General features: G+C 35.0%; 2 protein-coding genes across 2 annotated transcripts in view; one reads left to right on the top strand and one right to left on the bottom strand.

The window, feature by feature from the left end:
* The window catches only part of xrn2 (5'-3' exoribonuclease 2), a 30,633-nt gene extending 21,867 nt beyond the window's left edge, over window positions 1–8,766 (top strand). The window contains exons 29-31 of the mRNA XM_055186162.2: window positions 6,126–6,186; window positions 8,291–8,426; window positions 8,532–8,766. Coding sequence (XP_055042137.2) covers window positions 6,126–6,186; window positions 8,291–8,426; window positions 8,532–8,594 — 260 coding nt within the window. The 3' untranslated portion in view covers window positions 8,595–8,766. The remainder of the gene's footprint in view (window positions 1–6,125; window positions 6,187–8,290; window positions 8,427–8,531) is intronic.
* A 485-nt stretch (window positions 8,767–9,251) lies between these two features.
* On the bottom strand, window positions 9,252–11,683 carry nkx2.4b (NK2 homeobox 4b). The gene is made up of 2 exons (XM_055186163.2): window positions 11,206–11,683; window positions 9,252–10,655 (listed from the first exon to the last, which is right to left on the bottom strand). The coding sequence occupies exons 1-2, from the start codon at window positions 11,546–11,548 to the stop codon at window positions 10,081–10,083; spliced, it is 918 nt and encodes a 305-aa protein (XP_055042138.2). The 5' UTR covers window positions 11,549–11,683; the 3' UTR covers window positions 9,252–10,080.
* Between the last annotated feature and the right edge of the window lie 4,377 nt (window positions 11,684–16,060).

The following is a 16,060-nucleotide window of genomic DNA, read 5'->3' as shown; positions in this document are numbered from 1 at the left end:
AGTCTCGTAAGTTAAACTGATCAATCAAATCCTGTCCCAATAACGACAGAGCTTAACCAGGGCTCCAGACTGCCACCAAATGGGGGCATTTTGCCACCAAAATTTGAGAGTGTGCCACTGAATTTTACATCCAGTTGCACATGTGCAACCAGTAAATTTGACCTTTTTTTGTGATGTGACACTGAATTTGAAAACAGCACATTGTAGTTTCTGCATCTATCATTAAAGTATTTATTAGTAATACAGTGGAAATGAGTAGAAATGTGAATATTTGGATAGCATGTTGATTTACAGTGTGTGCCCCTAAATTTTCTGGTTGCGCCCCTAAAATTTTCAGTTGGGGGCCACTGTGCTCCTAGTGAAAAAAGGTAATCTGGAGCCCTGTTAACATAAATAAAACAGCCATGAATGAATGCTTGTTGGAATTAAAAACGCTGAATTAAATTGGTTTTTCTGTTATTTATGCTGCTTATTAGTAGCCTCATAAAATCACGTTCGTATTGCTGTTCACTTACCGGGTTGAAGGCTGAAGCACAGCCACCACATTTAATTAACTTTTAACAAGATTTACCCCAAGTTATATTAACATTTATCAGATAAACATTATTTTGCTAAAACATCTACGTAAATGTCTGTGGATATTAATGAATTATTTATTACCTCAGCAAGCTGTCGGGTTTGATACAGTTAAAGGAATATTCCATTTTCTTAAAAGAAAAATCCAGATAATTTACTCACCACCATGTCATCCAAAATATTGATGTCTTTCTTTGTTCAGTCCAGAAGAAATTATGTTTTTTGAAGAAAACATTGCAGAATTTTTCTAATTTTAATGGACTTTAATAGAACCCAACATTTAATACTTAACTCAAAACGTAACGGTTTTTTTCAACGGAGTTTCAAAGGACTATAACAATCCCAAACGAGGCATAAGGGTCTTATCTAGCGAAACGATTGTCATTTTTGACAAGAAAATAAAAAATATATACTTTTAAACCACAATTTTTCGTCAAGGTCCGGTCCAGCCCGATCTAACGTAAATGCGTAGTGACGTAGGGAGGTCACGTGTTACATATATAAAACGCACATTTGCGGACCATTTTAAACAATAAACTGCCACAAAGATATTAATTAGTATCAGTTGACATACAACAACGTAGGAACGGTTCTCTTTCTCAACACATGTAAACACTGGGGCGGAGTTTCACGTTCGTCCACTGTGACCTCTTGACGTGATGACGTATTGCGGTGACGTAGTGGGGTCAGCTGGCGCATCACGACCGGATCTACACGACGAGAAGTTGTGCTTTAAAAGTGTATATTTGTTATTTTTATTGTCAAAAATGACAATCGTTTCGCTAGATAAGACCCTTATGCCTCATTTGGGATTGTTTATAGTCCTTTGAAACTCCGTTGAAAAAAACTGTTAAGTATTGAATTAAGTATTAAATGTTGGGTTCCATTAAAGTCCATTAAAACTAGAAAAATTCTGCAATGTTTTCTTCAAAAAACACAATTTATTCTCGACTGAACAAAGAAAGACATCAACACCCCGGATGACATGGTGGTGAGTAAATTATCTGGATTTTTCTTTTAAGAAAATGGACTAATCCTTTAATGCGTGAGTAAAAGCATAGGTAAACGGCGCTTTCTCAACAGCCATTTCATAAACTATAACAACAAAATATGAATTATTCTGACATATAAACTGTTTTGTATGTTAATTTTCTGACAATGTATTATTCCAGTGATGATATTCATTAATATTATTCTTCACTCTTTCAGACCTCTATTTATTACATTATATGCAAAGAGGGATTTTGTTCAGTTCAGTAGTGTTGTAGTAACGGTTTAAAAAATCAGTATTGGTCAATCTCTAGTAAAGTTCCCATGGAAAGTTTCCAGAAATGTACGTGAAACTTTTCCCTTTCCTTCCCTAATGCCAAACACACCCGTTAACCAAAATACTGCTAAACGTTATTCATTATGGAAGAGGTTTGTATGCATGAGGCCGAGCCATTAATGAAGTTTTATGACAATGATTTTATATCTTTAGTATTTTAAGAAGAAATTGTTTATTGTATATAATCTGCTGTTGTGTGTCTGTGGACTACGGAGAGTAAAATCCTGGTTAAGTTTCTCCATCTCCTGTAGTGTTAGATGAATGCAGATCTTAAGAGATGAGCTCGAGTCTTTTGTTAGTTTTAATCAAACCAGCTGGTGTCGTGTATTACAGTCCTGTGCTCTTTATTCTTTAGATATTGATCATGTGTGTTGTAGAGGTCCATTACAGACTCATTACAGAGTTCAGTGTGTGTGTGTGCGTCTGTGCTCGGGGAAGTTGTAATCCTTGTGTTAAGCTAATGAGAACACCGTTTACTGTTGTGTTTTAATGCGTAATCCTGTTTGGGCTTTGTGTCAACTGGCTTTAACTTCCCAATATGCAGTCTGCGGACGGTGTAGTGGGTTTATAAAGAGCACTGATTTCTTCTTTGGTTGGACTGAATGTAAGATGAACAGAGATGAATTAAGGACCGATAATGGGTCTGTAAGTGGGTGGTCCGGTCGCTCTTTATCTATCTGGTCATTAGATCACACGCTGGATTTCTGAGGTGTTTATTGGGTACAGAATTAAATGTCTGGGCCAGCTGACAGGATTTTGGTGTGTGTGGTGTTGATTAAAGCGGAAAATAATTTGCTTGTGTGTTTACAATGGAAGTCTGTGGGGTAAACATAAAAATATAAACTAATTCTAAACTAGTCATCTTCAACTATTCAAGGGACAGATTTTTAAAATGATGCAGGCCAAACTTTTACCCTTATTTTTACATTTTATACAGTTTTAATTGTAACTTATTATTAAAGGGATACTTCACCGATTTAGCATTCAGCTTTGTATCTGTAGAAACCCGGCAGTATTACTGAATGACCATGTTTCCCTCCATCATTTCCCCCTGAGAGGAGAGATATCTGCATTTTGGTTCTGCAAAAAAGTCGTCCGATGATGTAATATGACGATTTTTGCATCATCGGAGGACTTTTTTGCAGAACCAAAATGCAGATATCTCTCCTCTTAGGGGGAAATGATGGAGGGAAACATGGTCATTCAGTAATACTGCCGGGTTTCTACAGATACAAAGCTGAATGCTAAATCGGTGAAGTATCCCTTTAATATTATTAATATTTAAAACTTGTTGTTTTGTTACTTTTTGTTACAGGTCATATATTAAAAAACATGCATTTTCAAAAAGATGCACACATCTTGTATTCAGTATTTTGTCTTTTCATTACTGAAATCTCTTTTTTTTATACTTTAAAAACAACTGCAGTTCAACAAGGCAAGAGCCAAATGTCGATAGTTCAACTATTATGACCATTGCCTTAAAAAGTTAAGTGTAAATAATCAACACATGTATTTTTGTAAAGCACTAACTGAAGCTGTTTACAACATATAGTCTTCTTTTAATGACTAAAATTGCACTTTCCGGTTTTCTTTATTAATATTTTAAAGATGTATGGGCTAACCCTCCTTTCCATTGTACACCACATTCGGGCACGACTGTCGACGTTTGCCACCTAGTGGCAGCAGTAATGAAATTTCAGTTTAATCGTAAGTTGCTGTCAACATGGGGAGAGAAGCTGATTCCTTTAATCTACGAATATATTTATAGTTAATAATGTACTTATCAGGGATTGATCATTTTTAAAGGATTCAAGTGTTACTGGTGAAGTTTAACAAAAAAGGATTAATAGGGTTTTGATTGGATCACACTGAAATAGATCACTTCCGGTTGGGATGATGGGTAGGCGCAGCCTCTGGAAGTCGAATTTGTAGGCCGCATACATCATAAAGACTAGTCTTATTTCAGAATATTAACAATTATCAAGATGACTGTTATTCTTAGTTAATCTTAAATTGTTGTAATATATGATTATGTCTTGCAAATGTAATGCTCCGTTAACTGAATTAAACCAGGCTTGATGATGTATGCAGCCTGCATATGCGACCTCCGGAGGCTACAACCTCAAAACATTATTGTGTTTTTACAGCGTCAATTATAATATTATGCAGAAAAACGGACAGAAATTTTTAGGATTTTTTTCTAAAAATAGTAACAATATAGCATTTAAAAGATACATTTTAAACTGCTAGTACAATCCTTCTTTAAAATTTATTAAAATCATGTAACGTTATTTTTACCAAAAAATGCATAACAGATAGACCTAACTTATTGGGAAATTTCAAAAGCAGTACCTAAAGTAGTTAAAATGAGGATGTGCTGCAGCCGTGGTCCTCTCTGGACTACAGAGAAATATCAAAGTTATTAATACACGAGAGCGTTATTAATGTGCGCCTTGTAATTTGAAATGTGTGCCTTGACAAAGAAAAGTTCTTTGTCAATGTGTACATTTAAAATTTAGAACATACACCGACTAAAACGAAAGACAGAAATGATGCAAATTTGTTATGTAGCACGCAAGAGCCAATGAGCGTTTGATATCACTGCTGTAAAGTAATGTGTCGTAAAGCTTCTTGAGGTGCAATATTTGAATTTAAATTAATAAAACTTGTGATTTCACTTTGACTTTAGATCGCTGGATAAAGAGCTGAATTTGGATCTGTTCCTCGCAATTGTATAAATTTTAAAGATGTGGATTACAAGCAAATAAATACAATACATCTTTTGTGAATTTATGTTGTGTTTTGGTGTAATAATTTTTGCATAGACAGTATAGGAGGATGTTTATGAATACAAGTTTTTTACGCCTGTAAAGCTGTTATTACGTAAATAATTAACATATTAGTCATGTCAAAGCGCCAATATTATACTTGTCAGTGTGTTTTTAAACGCAAGTAAATGTACGTGTGCACACTTTACATAAAAATACACGCGTGTTCTCATGAGATCACGTTGGTGGCGTAGTTGCACAAGTTTTTTTATGCATTCAAAGCTCAAAGTGAATCTGAAAATTACGCACCCCAGATACCCCACGCAGCCTCTTTCCGACTTTCCTTCCGGTTTATCGTCCATCATTTGTCATGTACAGTAGAAAGGCAGCTTAAAAAATTAATATGTTTATTTTAAATGAGATAAAGCTGACCGGCTAGCCGGATAAAGATGATTGGAGGGCCGCCAGTTGACTAACCCTGCTGTAAACTATAATTGACTTGTCTTGTGTACATGATAACATTTTGTATGATGCACATTTAAAAAAAAAAAATGTTTACCCCATTTTCTCTTTAGGGGAGCTTATCTTGTCTATTAGCATGTAGAAAAAGCCCACATTAACTGTTTCATCTGCATTAAGGACAAATTTGAAAACAAAAATAGTATTTTCAAATCAGAAATCAGCAGAAAAATTGTATTTCTTTTTAAAGCTTTTAGTCATAGATGAACTATTGTAAACGCATGTTTTCTTTTGATTTTAAAATGATTTTTTGTGATTGAGCCCGTCACAGATTGTGGATCAGAAACATTCCCATTCCAAGCCTTAAAATCCCATCGGCTTCCGAATACAGAATCGTTTCTTTCTCGTTATGTCTTCACCTTCAATCCCACGTTTGTAAATGACAGCTTTTTTTCTTTTGGACTGAAGTTCTTGTCTTTGTCTCCGCTTCAGTCTCTATAAAACAAACAGCTCGGTCCTGCAGCTGGTGATCGCCTTGGCAACGGTGGATTGGAAAGAAGCCGCTTGATACTTTTTTTAAAGTCTGTCTTTGTGAAGGACCTGCAGCTCTGGAACTAGAGCACTTGAGTCGGCCACAGCGTCGGCTGATGAATGCTTATTTCATTTAGCGCCGCAAGAAATGCAAATGTGGCACTTTTGACATCCCTCCTCCCCCCAAACCTCCTCATTCTGGCCCTAAATCCTGTTCATATTTACTGAACAACACAATTCAGTTCAGCCTGTGTTTCCTACAGCGAGGACACTAACTAAGTCAATCAATTGTGTTTTATTTATCTCCAGTCTATTAAGGAAATGCTTTTTAATAGATGGATATAAATGTAAAGACCCCATAACTTCTGTATTGCTGCTAACACGGTGGCATGATTATGAAAACCAAACGCTAGTTTTATTTTATTCAGATAAATGAAGTCACCATCCATTTTTTTCCTTTTCAGATTCCAGTCAGCCTGGGTTTAATCGTCCTCCAACACCAGCGAACCCAGCACCATATTCAAGGTAAGACTGCCGTCCGTCAGAGATTTGTTTATTCGTGTGGAGATGACATTATAATAATGCCCAACGGATGGAGACTTATATAGATGATGAAGAATAAACTCCAGTCAATAAAGACATCTTCTCTGATGCGTCCCTGTCGTCTTCCTGACCCGTATAGGATACAAGTTATTAATGTTCTTCATGTGGGGGCCGGACTGGAATGAGTTTGTGTGCAAGCTAAACAAATTCTCTCTTAAAGAGATCTGCAGGATTTAATGAGGCAGCACTAATGCCGTTTCGCTTCAGTTTTTCTTGTGTACTAGGGGCCGCACAGACCCGCCATTGATTCTGGCTCCAGACCACTTCAGAGACTAATCAGCTTCTTTTGGGTTGAGTTTTTAGGCCCGGGAGCCCATTGTGGCCCTGTGTCACCTTAGGTCAGTAGTTATTAGAGAGGAGTTTCTTTAACCGATCGAGGATGAAATGCATAAGGAACCAGGAGAAGGGATTACGGATTCCTCAGGAAGATTGTGACCGGTTTCAGTAATGAGGGATGCTGCCGTGTCTTTAGAAACTCACAGATGTTAGGAAGGTCACTCACCTGCTTTATATCCAAACGCATGTTGAAGACGTCTTAACACGTACAGAAGGAAACAATCAACAGCCTAAAAATAAAATCTGCTGGATTGAATCTTTTCCTTTTTTATATGATCCAGGAAAGAGATTTCAGGGATATTGTGTAGTATTAAGTTATCATAAGAAAGTGATTCAAATATTAAGGTAGATTAATTTTTTCGATTGGGTTCAGCTTAAAATTAAAATTGTCATTTTCTCATCCTTGTGTTGTTGTAAATCTGTATGAATTTCTGATGAACACACACGAATATATTCTGATAAATGATGTTAAGCACAAAGTTGAATTGAATTCTGTCGTATTTGTTTTTCCTACTATGGAAGTCCACACCATCAGCTGTGTGTTTATCTTCTTTTGTGTTCATCAAAATAAAATAAAACTCGTACAGGGTTTAGATCAACATGAGCATTAGAAAATGATGACAGAATTTTCATTTTTTGGTGAACTACCCCTTTAAGTTAGTTTAGAAATTCTTCAACCTTTTACAATCAGCAGGAAATGATTAAAAAAATGTGTTATTAACAAATAAGTTTACATGACTTGTAGTGCAGTTATATTTTGTTTAGTTTTTTTTATGTTTGTCTTAAAAACGGAATTTATTGTTTTTCTTTCTTCTGACATTGTTAAACGCAGGTGATGCTGTTAAATGAGTTCTGATCGGAAACTTCACAAGCTCAGAACTGTCTCTGACCTGTTAGCTTTTGTCTGTACTGTACACCTGAACAGTACAATCTAGTTATTTAAAACCGTTAACCGTACTCAAACCAGTGAAAAAAGTTTATTCAACTTAAGTTTTATGTGTGTTCAACAATTTCACCGCTTTGAGTTCCACAAACTCAAATAAAGTGAGTTAAATAATTTAGCTAACTCAAAATCTGTATTTATAACTTTCAAACAGCCTCATTTTAACAAGCAATGCAAATAATTACACACTTTTCTGGTGGTTGTGATGATTTATTGCCATAAAACTCAACACGACTGCTTAAGGAGGATTTTCAGATCCCAGCATGCTTTGCGTGTGTTATTTTATGTTTTTCAGTAAAGAGAAAGACTCAGTAGTGTTCAACATTCATTTACGTTGAAAATTTAGAAGTTTTTGCAATTTTGTATTTTTATGTTTATCATTGTTCATCAGTGTAGTGTCTGTGTTTAGGCTGTAGGTCAGATATGTGTTGATTTATCATATAAACAATAACTGTGTGAAGTCAATACTCAGTTTCTTAACTCTTACATACATTTGAGTCACACTGGCTGTTTTTGTGACTTATGAACAAATACAAAAATAAAAGTTTGTTTTATTCTAAGTGGTGTTAAAGTACACTATACTTAAAACTACCCTTTCATTGTATCTAATATTTAAGTTTGGATTAATTGTAAATATTGTTTACTTAAATATTTTGTGGAAATGATTACCTAAAAACATTTATTTAAATCAACACAAAGGTTTTGATTTCTCTGAACTTGTGTGGTTTTGTAATGTGATCCTGACAGGTATCAGCAGGGATCTCACGGGTGGGATCGATCCATGCAGTCTCAGGGCGCTGCACACCAGCAGAATCTTCAGAGGGGCAGAGGAGGTTGGGGTCCGCCTCATAATCAACATAACAGGAGGGGTGGACAACAGCAGGTCATATAACATCCTCATTTATCACTTTATTTACAAACACATCGATGCATTTTTCTTATTTTCTAAGTTTTATATGAAGCTCACAGAAGTCTTTGTGTGTTTCAGGGGTTTAATTCTGGACAGGAGTATGCTTTACCTCCACCTACTAGACGTTACAATTGGAGCTAAACGCTTATCTGAACGACTTCAGAAGTTATTTTGTGTTGAAAACCACGTTGTCTTTTTTCTGGCTCTCTATTTGTTTGTAAAAGTTTTTTTCTTATTTTACTGAGAGTGTTCTTATGGAGTGATTTTTAAGAATATGCCTGTAAAACCTATAAAATACGCAGGAGACACAAGACTGCTGTGTTTGTTGTTTTCTTTATTTTGGTTGAATTTTTGATTCTTGGTTCTAAATTATTTCTTTTAATCTCAATCTATTTATAAACCCTTAATTTGTAGCTATGAGGAGCCAGGTCAGTTTTAATATTTTAATACTGAACTGAATATTCATAGAGTGTTTGCTGTCAATTATAGATGCAGATGTCTGATTTAAAATGAGTCTTGAATTAATTTAGATCAGACAATAATGGACTGAAACGGAATGTAGGAGAAAATCTGCAGCCTCTGAGCAATTACACTTCATTCATTCGCCTAAATTTAGTACAATTGAGCAACTAAAAAAAAAAAGGTCAATACACGCAGAAATGGTTTAAATTAGGCCTATTTATAAACAAAAGGGTATTTGCGCTATCAAACAGAAAATACCGTATTGAAGTGTTTCAAAATAGTTTTATTTACTTTTTGTAATCCTGTTTAATGGTTAAAATCGCGCTATAATTTCTCTTTTTCTTTCAAAATTGTGAAAAGTTGAGGCACAAATTGCGAGTCATAAAGGGGCACATTTAAATTCAAACAATACATATAATCTTTCTAAAATTAATTTATTGGTTTAATATTTTCGATTGTTTGTTTTTTCTTTTTAATGGGCTTATTTTGTTTATACATGCTATTAAAAAATAAGTTTGAAAGTTAAAAAAAAAACAAGATAAAACAAAATAAAAAAAAACTTTTTTTTGATTCCCGTTAATATCAACCAAACTGCAGTTGTATTGTTTTGATTTGAGCCTTCACATCTAAAATAAATACTTCATAATTAAAAATACAACTAAGTAGCACAATATAACACAATTCAAACATGATGACATAAACATGTTTTGGCAATTTTAAAAACGGGAGTTATCTCGTTTTGGAACCAAACTCTTCAAACATAGTAACTAGAGTTTATTTTGCTCTGTCAAACCTGAGAGAAACGAAAAACGTTTGCACTTAAATTGGTTTATTGTCAAATTCGCATGAGCTCTTTATCGCACATATTTGTAGCATTCATGTTTTTCATTTAAACTTACAAAAGACTTGAATAAAACAATCGTCGTCCATATTGTTAGATATTTATAAACAACATTTCTTCATCTACAGCTTGTATTTTACAAAGCAACACAACTGACGTTTGGTGAATCCATCATCACCTTTTTTAGGTGTTCAGTCTCTTTCATGCAATAATCATCAATCCATATCAACAGATGAGCTCCGCGTGTTTAAAAACCATTGAAAAACCGTGTGTCTCTAGAAATTCAGTCTTATCTTTGCACGCCAGCAGTGGATTTGTGAAACATCACCATGTTCTGCCGTACAGCAGGTTTGAGCTCATCATGTTACTGGTGTACTCCATGAGCGCAGCATCAGTCTGAGAGATGTTGTTCATCAGAGGAGGACTCGGTGACATCTCATCTAAATCCTCAGCTGAAGCTAAAGTCTCACTGCTCATTACCGGCTGATGGAGAGCTGTCGGTGTACTGGAGCCGTTTTGACACGGTTTACCGTCTTTAACGAGCACGGGCACGGCGACGCGCCTCGGCGACTGTTGCGCGCAAAGGTTTCCGCTGGTGTCCTGCTGTTGCACAGTTTTGTCCTTCGCCTGACGTTTCATTTTGTACCTGTGGTTCTGGAACCAGATCTTCACCTGGGTCGGTGTCAGGTGAATCATGCTGGCCAAGTGTTCTCTCTCTGGAGCTGACAGATATTTCTGCTGTTTAAATCGTCGCTCGAGCTCGTACACCTGCGCTTGAGAGAAGAGGACGCGGCGCTTCCTTCGGGGCGCAGCGTGTAGAGTCACCATAGATTTACTCGCGTCCATTCCTGATAAAGTTCCCATGTTCATTCCCGCCGATGGGCCCATAAACCTGGAAACTTGAGAACAGAACAGGCAAATTACTTCTATTGTTAGTACTAATTTAATTTTGTCTGATTATCTATAGCGGTGCTATAAGAAAAAATATTTGTGCAGCATAGGCTATAAAATGCTGGACTGTTTAATATCATGAACAAATAAATAAACTTGTTCAAAATGTCCAATTATCAATATTATATATCAGTTATTTCATGTCAATATTTACATTTTAAATTTAAACTTTAAAAGGCATTTTAGAGTGTGTGGAATATGTATATCTCTTTTTATTTCACCTTCTGAAACAGATTTACAACATACGTAGCTTACTTGGATTAAACAACCATATTTTACTGTAAATAATGTAGATATTTCACTCAGCCTTTGGGTTAAATCCCAGCATTTTTTAATACAGCATTTTAACCAATTATTGTAGCCTATTTAACACATACAATTTTCCTGGTGAAAGTATTACAATTACTTGAACTTTTGGTTATACAATTAAATATTTAAGAGTTTCGTAATTATGTAAAATGATTTTGATTCTGATATCTTTCTGAAACAATAACTCACTTGTCGGATATCTTGGCTCTGGGTTCGAGCCGTACCAAGCCGTCGCCGTCGCGCCGTTCCTCATGCTCTCCTGGTATGAAGGCAGTTCTCCCATGGTGCCAATGGTCCCGTTGCAGTAGCTTCCCATTGCGCTGTGTGAGAACTGAGAGTGTTGCATGTGATAGGCGTTATGGCTCATGTTGTGCTGCTGCAGGTTTGACTGAGACACCTGAGTCTGTCTGTACAGAGGAGACGCCAGGCTCGCGGTGCTCTCCATGCCTGCAAACTTCTTAAAGGTCTCCTCGATCGGGCTCAAAATATCGCTCACTGAGAAAGGAGTTGTATGTTTGGGGCTCAATGACATGGTTCAGCTCGCCACCGAGTTCGCTGAAGCTGCCACAAGCCCGTGGATGTGCGCGCAACCGTCAAATGTCCTTCGTGCGTAAACGCGCTCTCTGATCGCCGTGGAGAGAGAGAGAGAGAATCATGGGCGCTCTTATTTCTGCTGTATTCTTTACACACTGTAGATTTACGACAAACATGATGGGCGGAGCAACGAGCCGAGTGAGCCATTGACATCCCAGCAGAGTAATTGAAGAAAATACTCACGAACCAAAAGATATCCAAAGAATGTCATCGCAACGCTTGTTCTTACAAATCTGTATGATTTTGAGCTTTAAAGTGGAGTCAGCTTTTACGTCAATCCAAGCTTTTACATTATCATAAGTGATGCTTCCTATCCGAATGCTCTGTTTAATCATTCACATCCAAACATCTTTACAAACTTAAGTGCACAATTTAAGATTTAATGCGACAAAACCGGACGACGCGGAGTGAAATAAGTCCCAGTTTCACGCATGATGAGAGAGTTTATGCTAAAATCAGAGACAGAGACAAACATTTGGTTAGAAATTACAGCACCTTACCATCCATAATAAAATGTTTGATGTGAACACAGGAACGAATATACCTTTATCCTTATAGTATAAGGAAATAAGTAACTTTAAATATTCTGTCTCAAAGTAAAATTATTATGCTAACTTCGAAGAATTTTCCCAGACTAATCCCACAGTTTACCAATTAACCCTACAAATGTTATGAACTCTTGGGTCACATTAATATGTGATTTGTTTACATTAATTTGTTTGCCTGATGAAATTTATAAGATGTTCTTTTTAACAAGTTGTTCTTTCGGTGTATGCAAATGAAAGAACCCTTAAACCCTGTTTAATATGAAGCCAGAGGGTTTGGCCAAAAACTAGCAGACGCAACTCTGAGCTTTCAGCTCCACAGACCGACGAGAGAAACTTGGATTTTAGGTTTTAAAACACATTTTTTACGAAGAAAATGAGACATTCTTCAATTCTTCTGAAAGAGTTGCTGAATTTACATCTTGGATCTCTATGTGCAGGTTCGCTATGAACGCTCAGATAAGCACAGAAAGGTAATTTAGTATTTTTATGTCTTATCTTTAAAATATTAGAAGAAATGGTTCGGATTACTTTTCTGAACCCTTTATAAACAGAGGATTGTTACATCAACGATACATGAATAAGAAAATGAAAGGAGGAGTTTGGAAAATATTAAGCATTAAAACTGAGCATTAAAGATGCAAGCAATTAAATGTCTTTCGTAAATAAATTAATTTTCTTTGTTTCTTCCGCATTGGAACAGATCTAATCACAGAGCAAAGGAATCAGAAATAGTACATTTGATATTTACCATCATATATTTGACAAAACGAAAAAATAAATATGTTCACAATGTAATGGTCTAAAACTCTGGAACTGGTGCATTATTTCCCAAGAAAAGACATTGGGAAACTTGGGAGGGGGGTGTAAATGAACGAGAGGGCTTATCTAAAGATTTAAATGACCAAACTGGGAATTTCATTTAAAAAAATAGATTTTGTTTTTAGACAGAAACATAGTAAAGGAGAAAGAATCGTCAACGATACAAAAACTAAAATATCTATGAAAATTTATTTCGATTTCATAATTTTAGCTGAAAAATCTAAGTTGTAATAATAGTTGTTTTTGCTGTTATTTTGGTCAAACTGAATACTTAAACGACTTTGTTTCTGTTTTTCCATTTAGCTAAATCTGCCGTTTGATAGTTGTGACTAATAAACAATGAAAAGCAAAGATAATTTCTTTGTTTAATTTCTTTTTCTCGGATGGTGAATTTTCAGGTGTGTCTCTGTGAAGGACGCGCGCGTTCAATCTGAGATGAGGTGAAAGGTCCGACACAGCACTTCAAAAGCTTTTCTTCTGCAGTCTCCTGCAATTAATGCCATTGAAAGACTGAAATGATGCTAATAGTTACAGACATGTATGAGATAGAGCTCGTTTTTAACGCTGCTATTTTTAATAGAATTATGTTAAATTTGTGAGGTAAAGATTATTTGAAGAATTCCTAAATGAGGTAAGATTTAAACTAATAATAAAATACATTAGCTTAATTGTAGCTGTGTGAATGCATCTTATTTTTGGCTTGATGAGCAGTTTCGTACTAATGTAAAACCTTTTTAACCTTTAACAAGATGTGATTTTTAATGGCATGTTAAATAATATGAAATCCAAAAATCTATCTGTGCAACATAACGTCATTCCTTCATTTCTGTTACGTACTGTATTATAGCTGGAGTGTGTTTACAGACGCTTTTAAACTCATGTGGAATAAACTTAAACTCATTATCAATTATATTTAATAAAGGAAATGGGAACAAAAATATAATAGAGAATAATAATATATAAGAATAATAATAGGCCTATTATCACAGCTACCCTCTCTCAGTGTATTTGTATTATTATATTTGCGAATTTAATAACCGGTAATAAACTAAGGTAAAGTAGGATTACTATGTTCCATCTTTATTAGTAATTTGACTAAAATTGTTGTTATTGAAGGCGTTAATATTTTCATAGAACGAGTATTTATGTTTCATGTGTCCTTGGTTTTTTTCTTGTTTTGATTTTTTAATAGTGAATGGAAAAAATGTAAACTTTGCACATGAACAGTTCGTGATCGGTAAGTCATAATAAATATATTTCTTGCTCAAATAACAGCGCATGTGTTTAATACACAGTAAAGTGCAAGTAACACAAACAATCAAAAAAAATGTATAGTCATTTTTGTTTAAATATTTTTTTCCTAATGATCATCCTTACCATTGTTTATTCTGGCAATGCATATAGAATATTCAAGCATAAATTCAAAAATTTTCGGAGTAAAATATAATGTGAAATATGTTGCGTTTACTTCATAATGAACGGAATTATTAAACTTGTTAAATCTTATAAAGAAGAAAGTTCAGTACATTAACACACACAACTCATAAACAACATATTTTAGATATTTTTATTCATGTATATTGTATCATGGTTAAAATATTAGTCATCAATTCGAAAGATCAATTCGTTAGTTGCTAATAGTGGCGTAATTCTAAATCTACTAAAACCTCGTTATTATTTAAATAATTCATTATTTTGCAACGCTTGCATTGAATTTCTCTTGTTCGCTGTAGGTGGAAAAAAGTTAAAAGGGATGAAAAAGTCAAAATAATTTAAAAGTATATGGAGTAAGTCTTTAAAGCATTCAATTAAATGATTAACTGAATTTATATTAAACATGAAAACATTCTCTTACCTGAATCATTTACAAAATAATAGTTGTATGTTAAGCCTAGAGTTTTTTTCATTCAAACAATGACACTAAACCCGGAGCTTTGATTTGACATTTTAAGGGCATTAAGGGTATATCTGATGTTAATAAACATTTTTGGAGAATAATTGATTGGATCCAATCAGCTAATAATAATCAATTAAATGATTCAGCTTCTTTTTTATTCAAATATGTCCAAAACACAACAAGATTTTAAGCCATGTTTTTTGTTGAATTCTGATGTGACCTCTAATCTCCTCCCCCTCTTCAGTTCACCTACCCACCTTTCTCTCTCTCGCCCCCCTCCTCTCTCTCTCTCTCTCTCTCTCTCTCTCTCTTTTAACCTGAAGCAGCAAATGTCTCTCTCCCGTTTAAATGAGAGGCACATGAGGCCAGACATCTGAGTGACCCACTCTGAACACGTTAAAAATGGAGTTCAAACCACCCGGCAACTCCACATCTCACCCAGTCAAAGCCATCGGAGGCAGATAGACAGAAAGGCTGATGATAGATTTACATTTACACATTAGCAGACAATTTTAACCAAAACGACTACAAGGTATATCCGACATTTTTTCATTATTTGTGTTATCTCAGAATAACACACAGATTTTATTTATTTTATCTGAATATGCTTCTGTATATTCTGTATGTTGAATCGATTAGTAGGTCAGTGGGTTACTTTTTTAACGTAAGGAAGCATTGAAACCCTGATGCATGTGTCATCCTTAACGTTTGCTGAACCGAGCAGATGTTTTGTATGCATGCTTGTCTGCAAAAGAGCACTTGAGAAAACTTAGTGCATTCAGGTACATCCACACAGAATCACAAAATCACATCTGACTCTCCAGAGGGATGTTCAGGTTCAGTAAACACAGTCACATCTTTTAAAAAGAAAAGTTCTGCATCAGCAAAATCAAAACTGTTGGCATCACTTTAAAACTCATGAGTCAAAAGAGTGACGCAAGATCTGAGTTTAATGTTTGAACAAGCGAACCAATCTCAGATCAAGTTTTTAAACAAAAATGGAAATTTATTTTCTAGAGAGTAATTTTACAAAACCAACTGGTGATATTTTTTAATGAGTTTCTATGGTTGTTAAATTTCACTATACAATAATTTTACTTCAAATATCAAAGTAAAATTTGTATTAAACTAATTTTGTAAACTTTGCATTAACCCATCTGTATTCTATTATAAATAAAGTGCAATC

Source organism: Misgurnus anguillicaudatus, chromosome 18 (genome assembly GCF_027580225.2).
Source record: "Misgurnus anguillicaudatus chromosome 18, ASM2758022v2, whole genome shotgun sequence".
NCBI classification, from domain to species: domain Eukaryota; kingdom Metazoa; phylum Chordata; class Actinopteri; order Cypriniformes; family Cobitidae; genus Misgurnus; species Misgurnus anguillicaudatus.
This window is presented reverse-complemented; position numbering and strand designations above follow the sequence as displayed.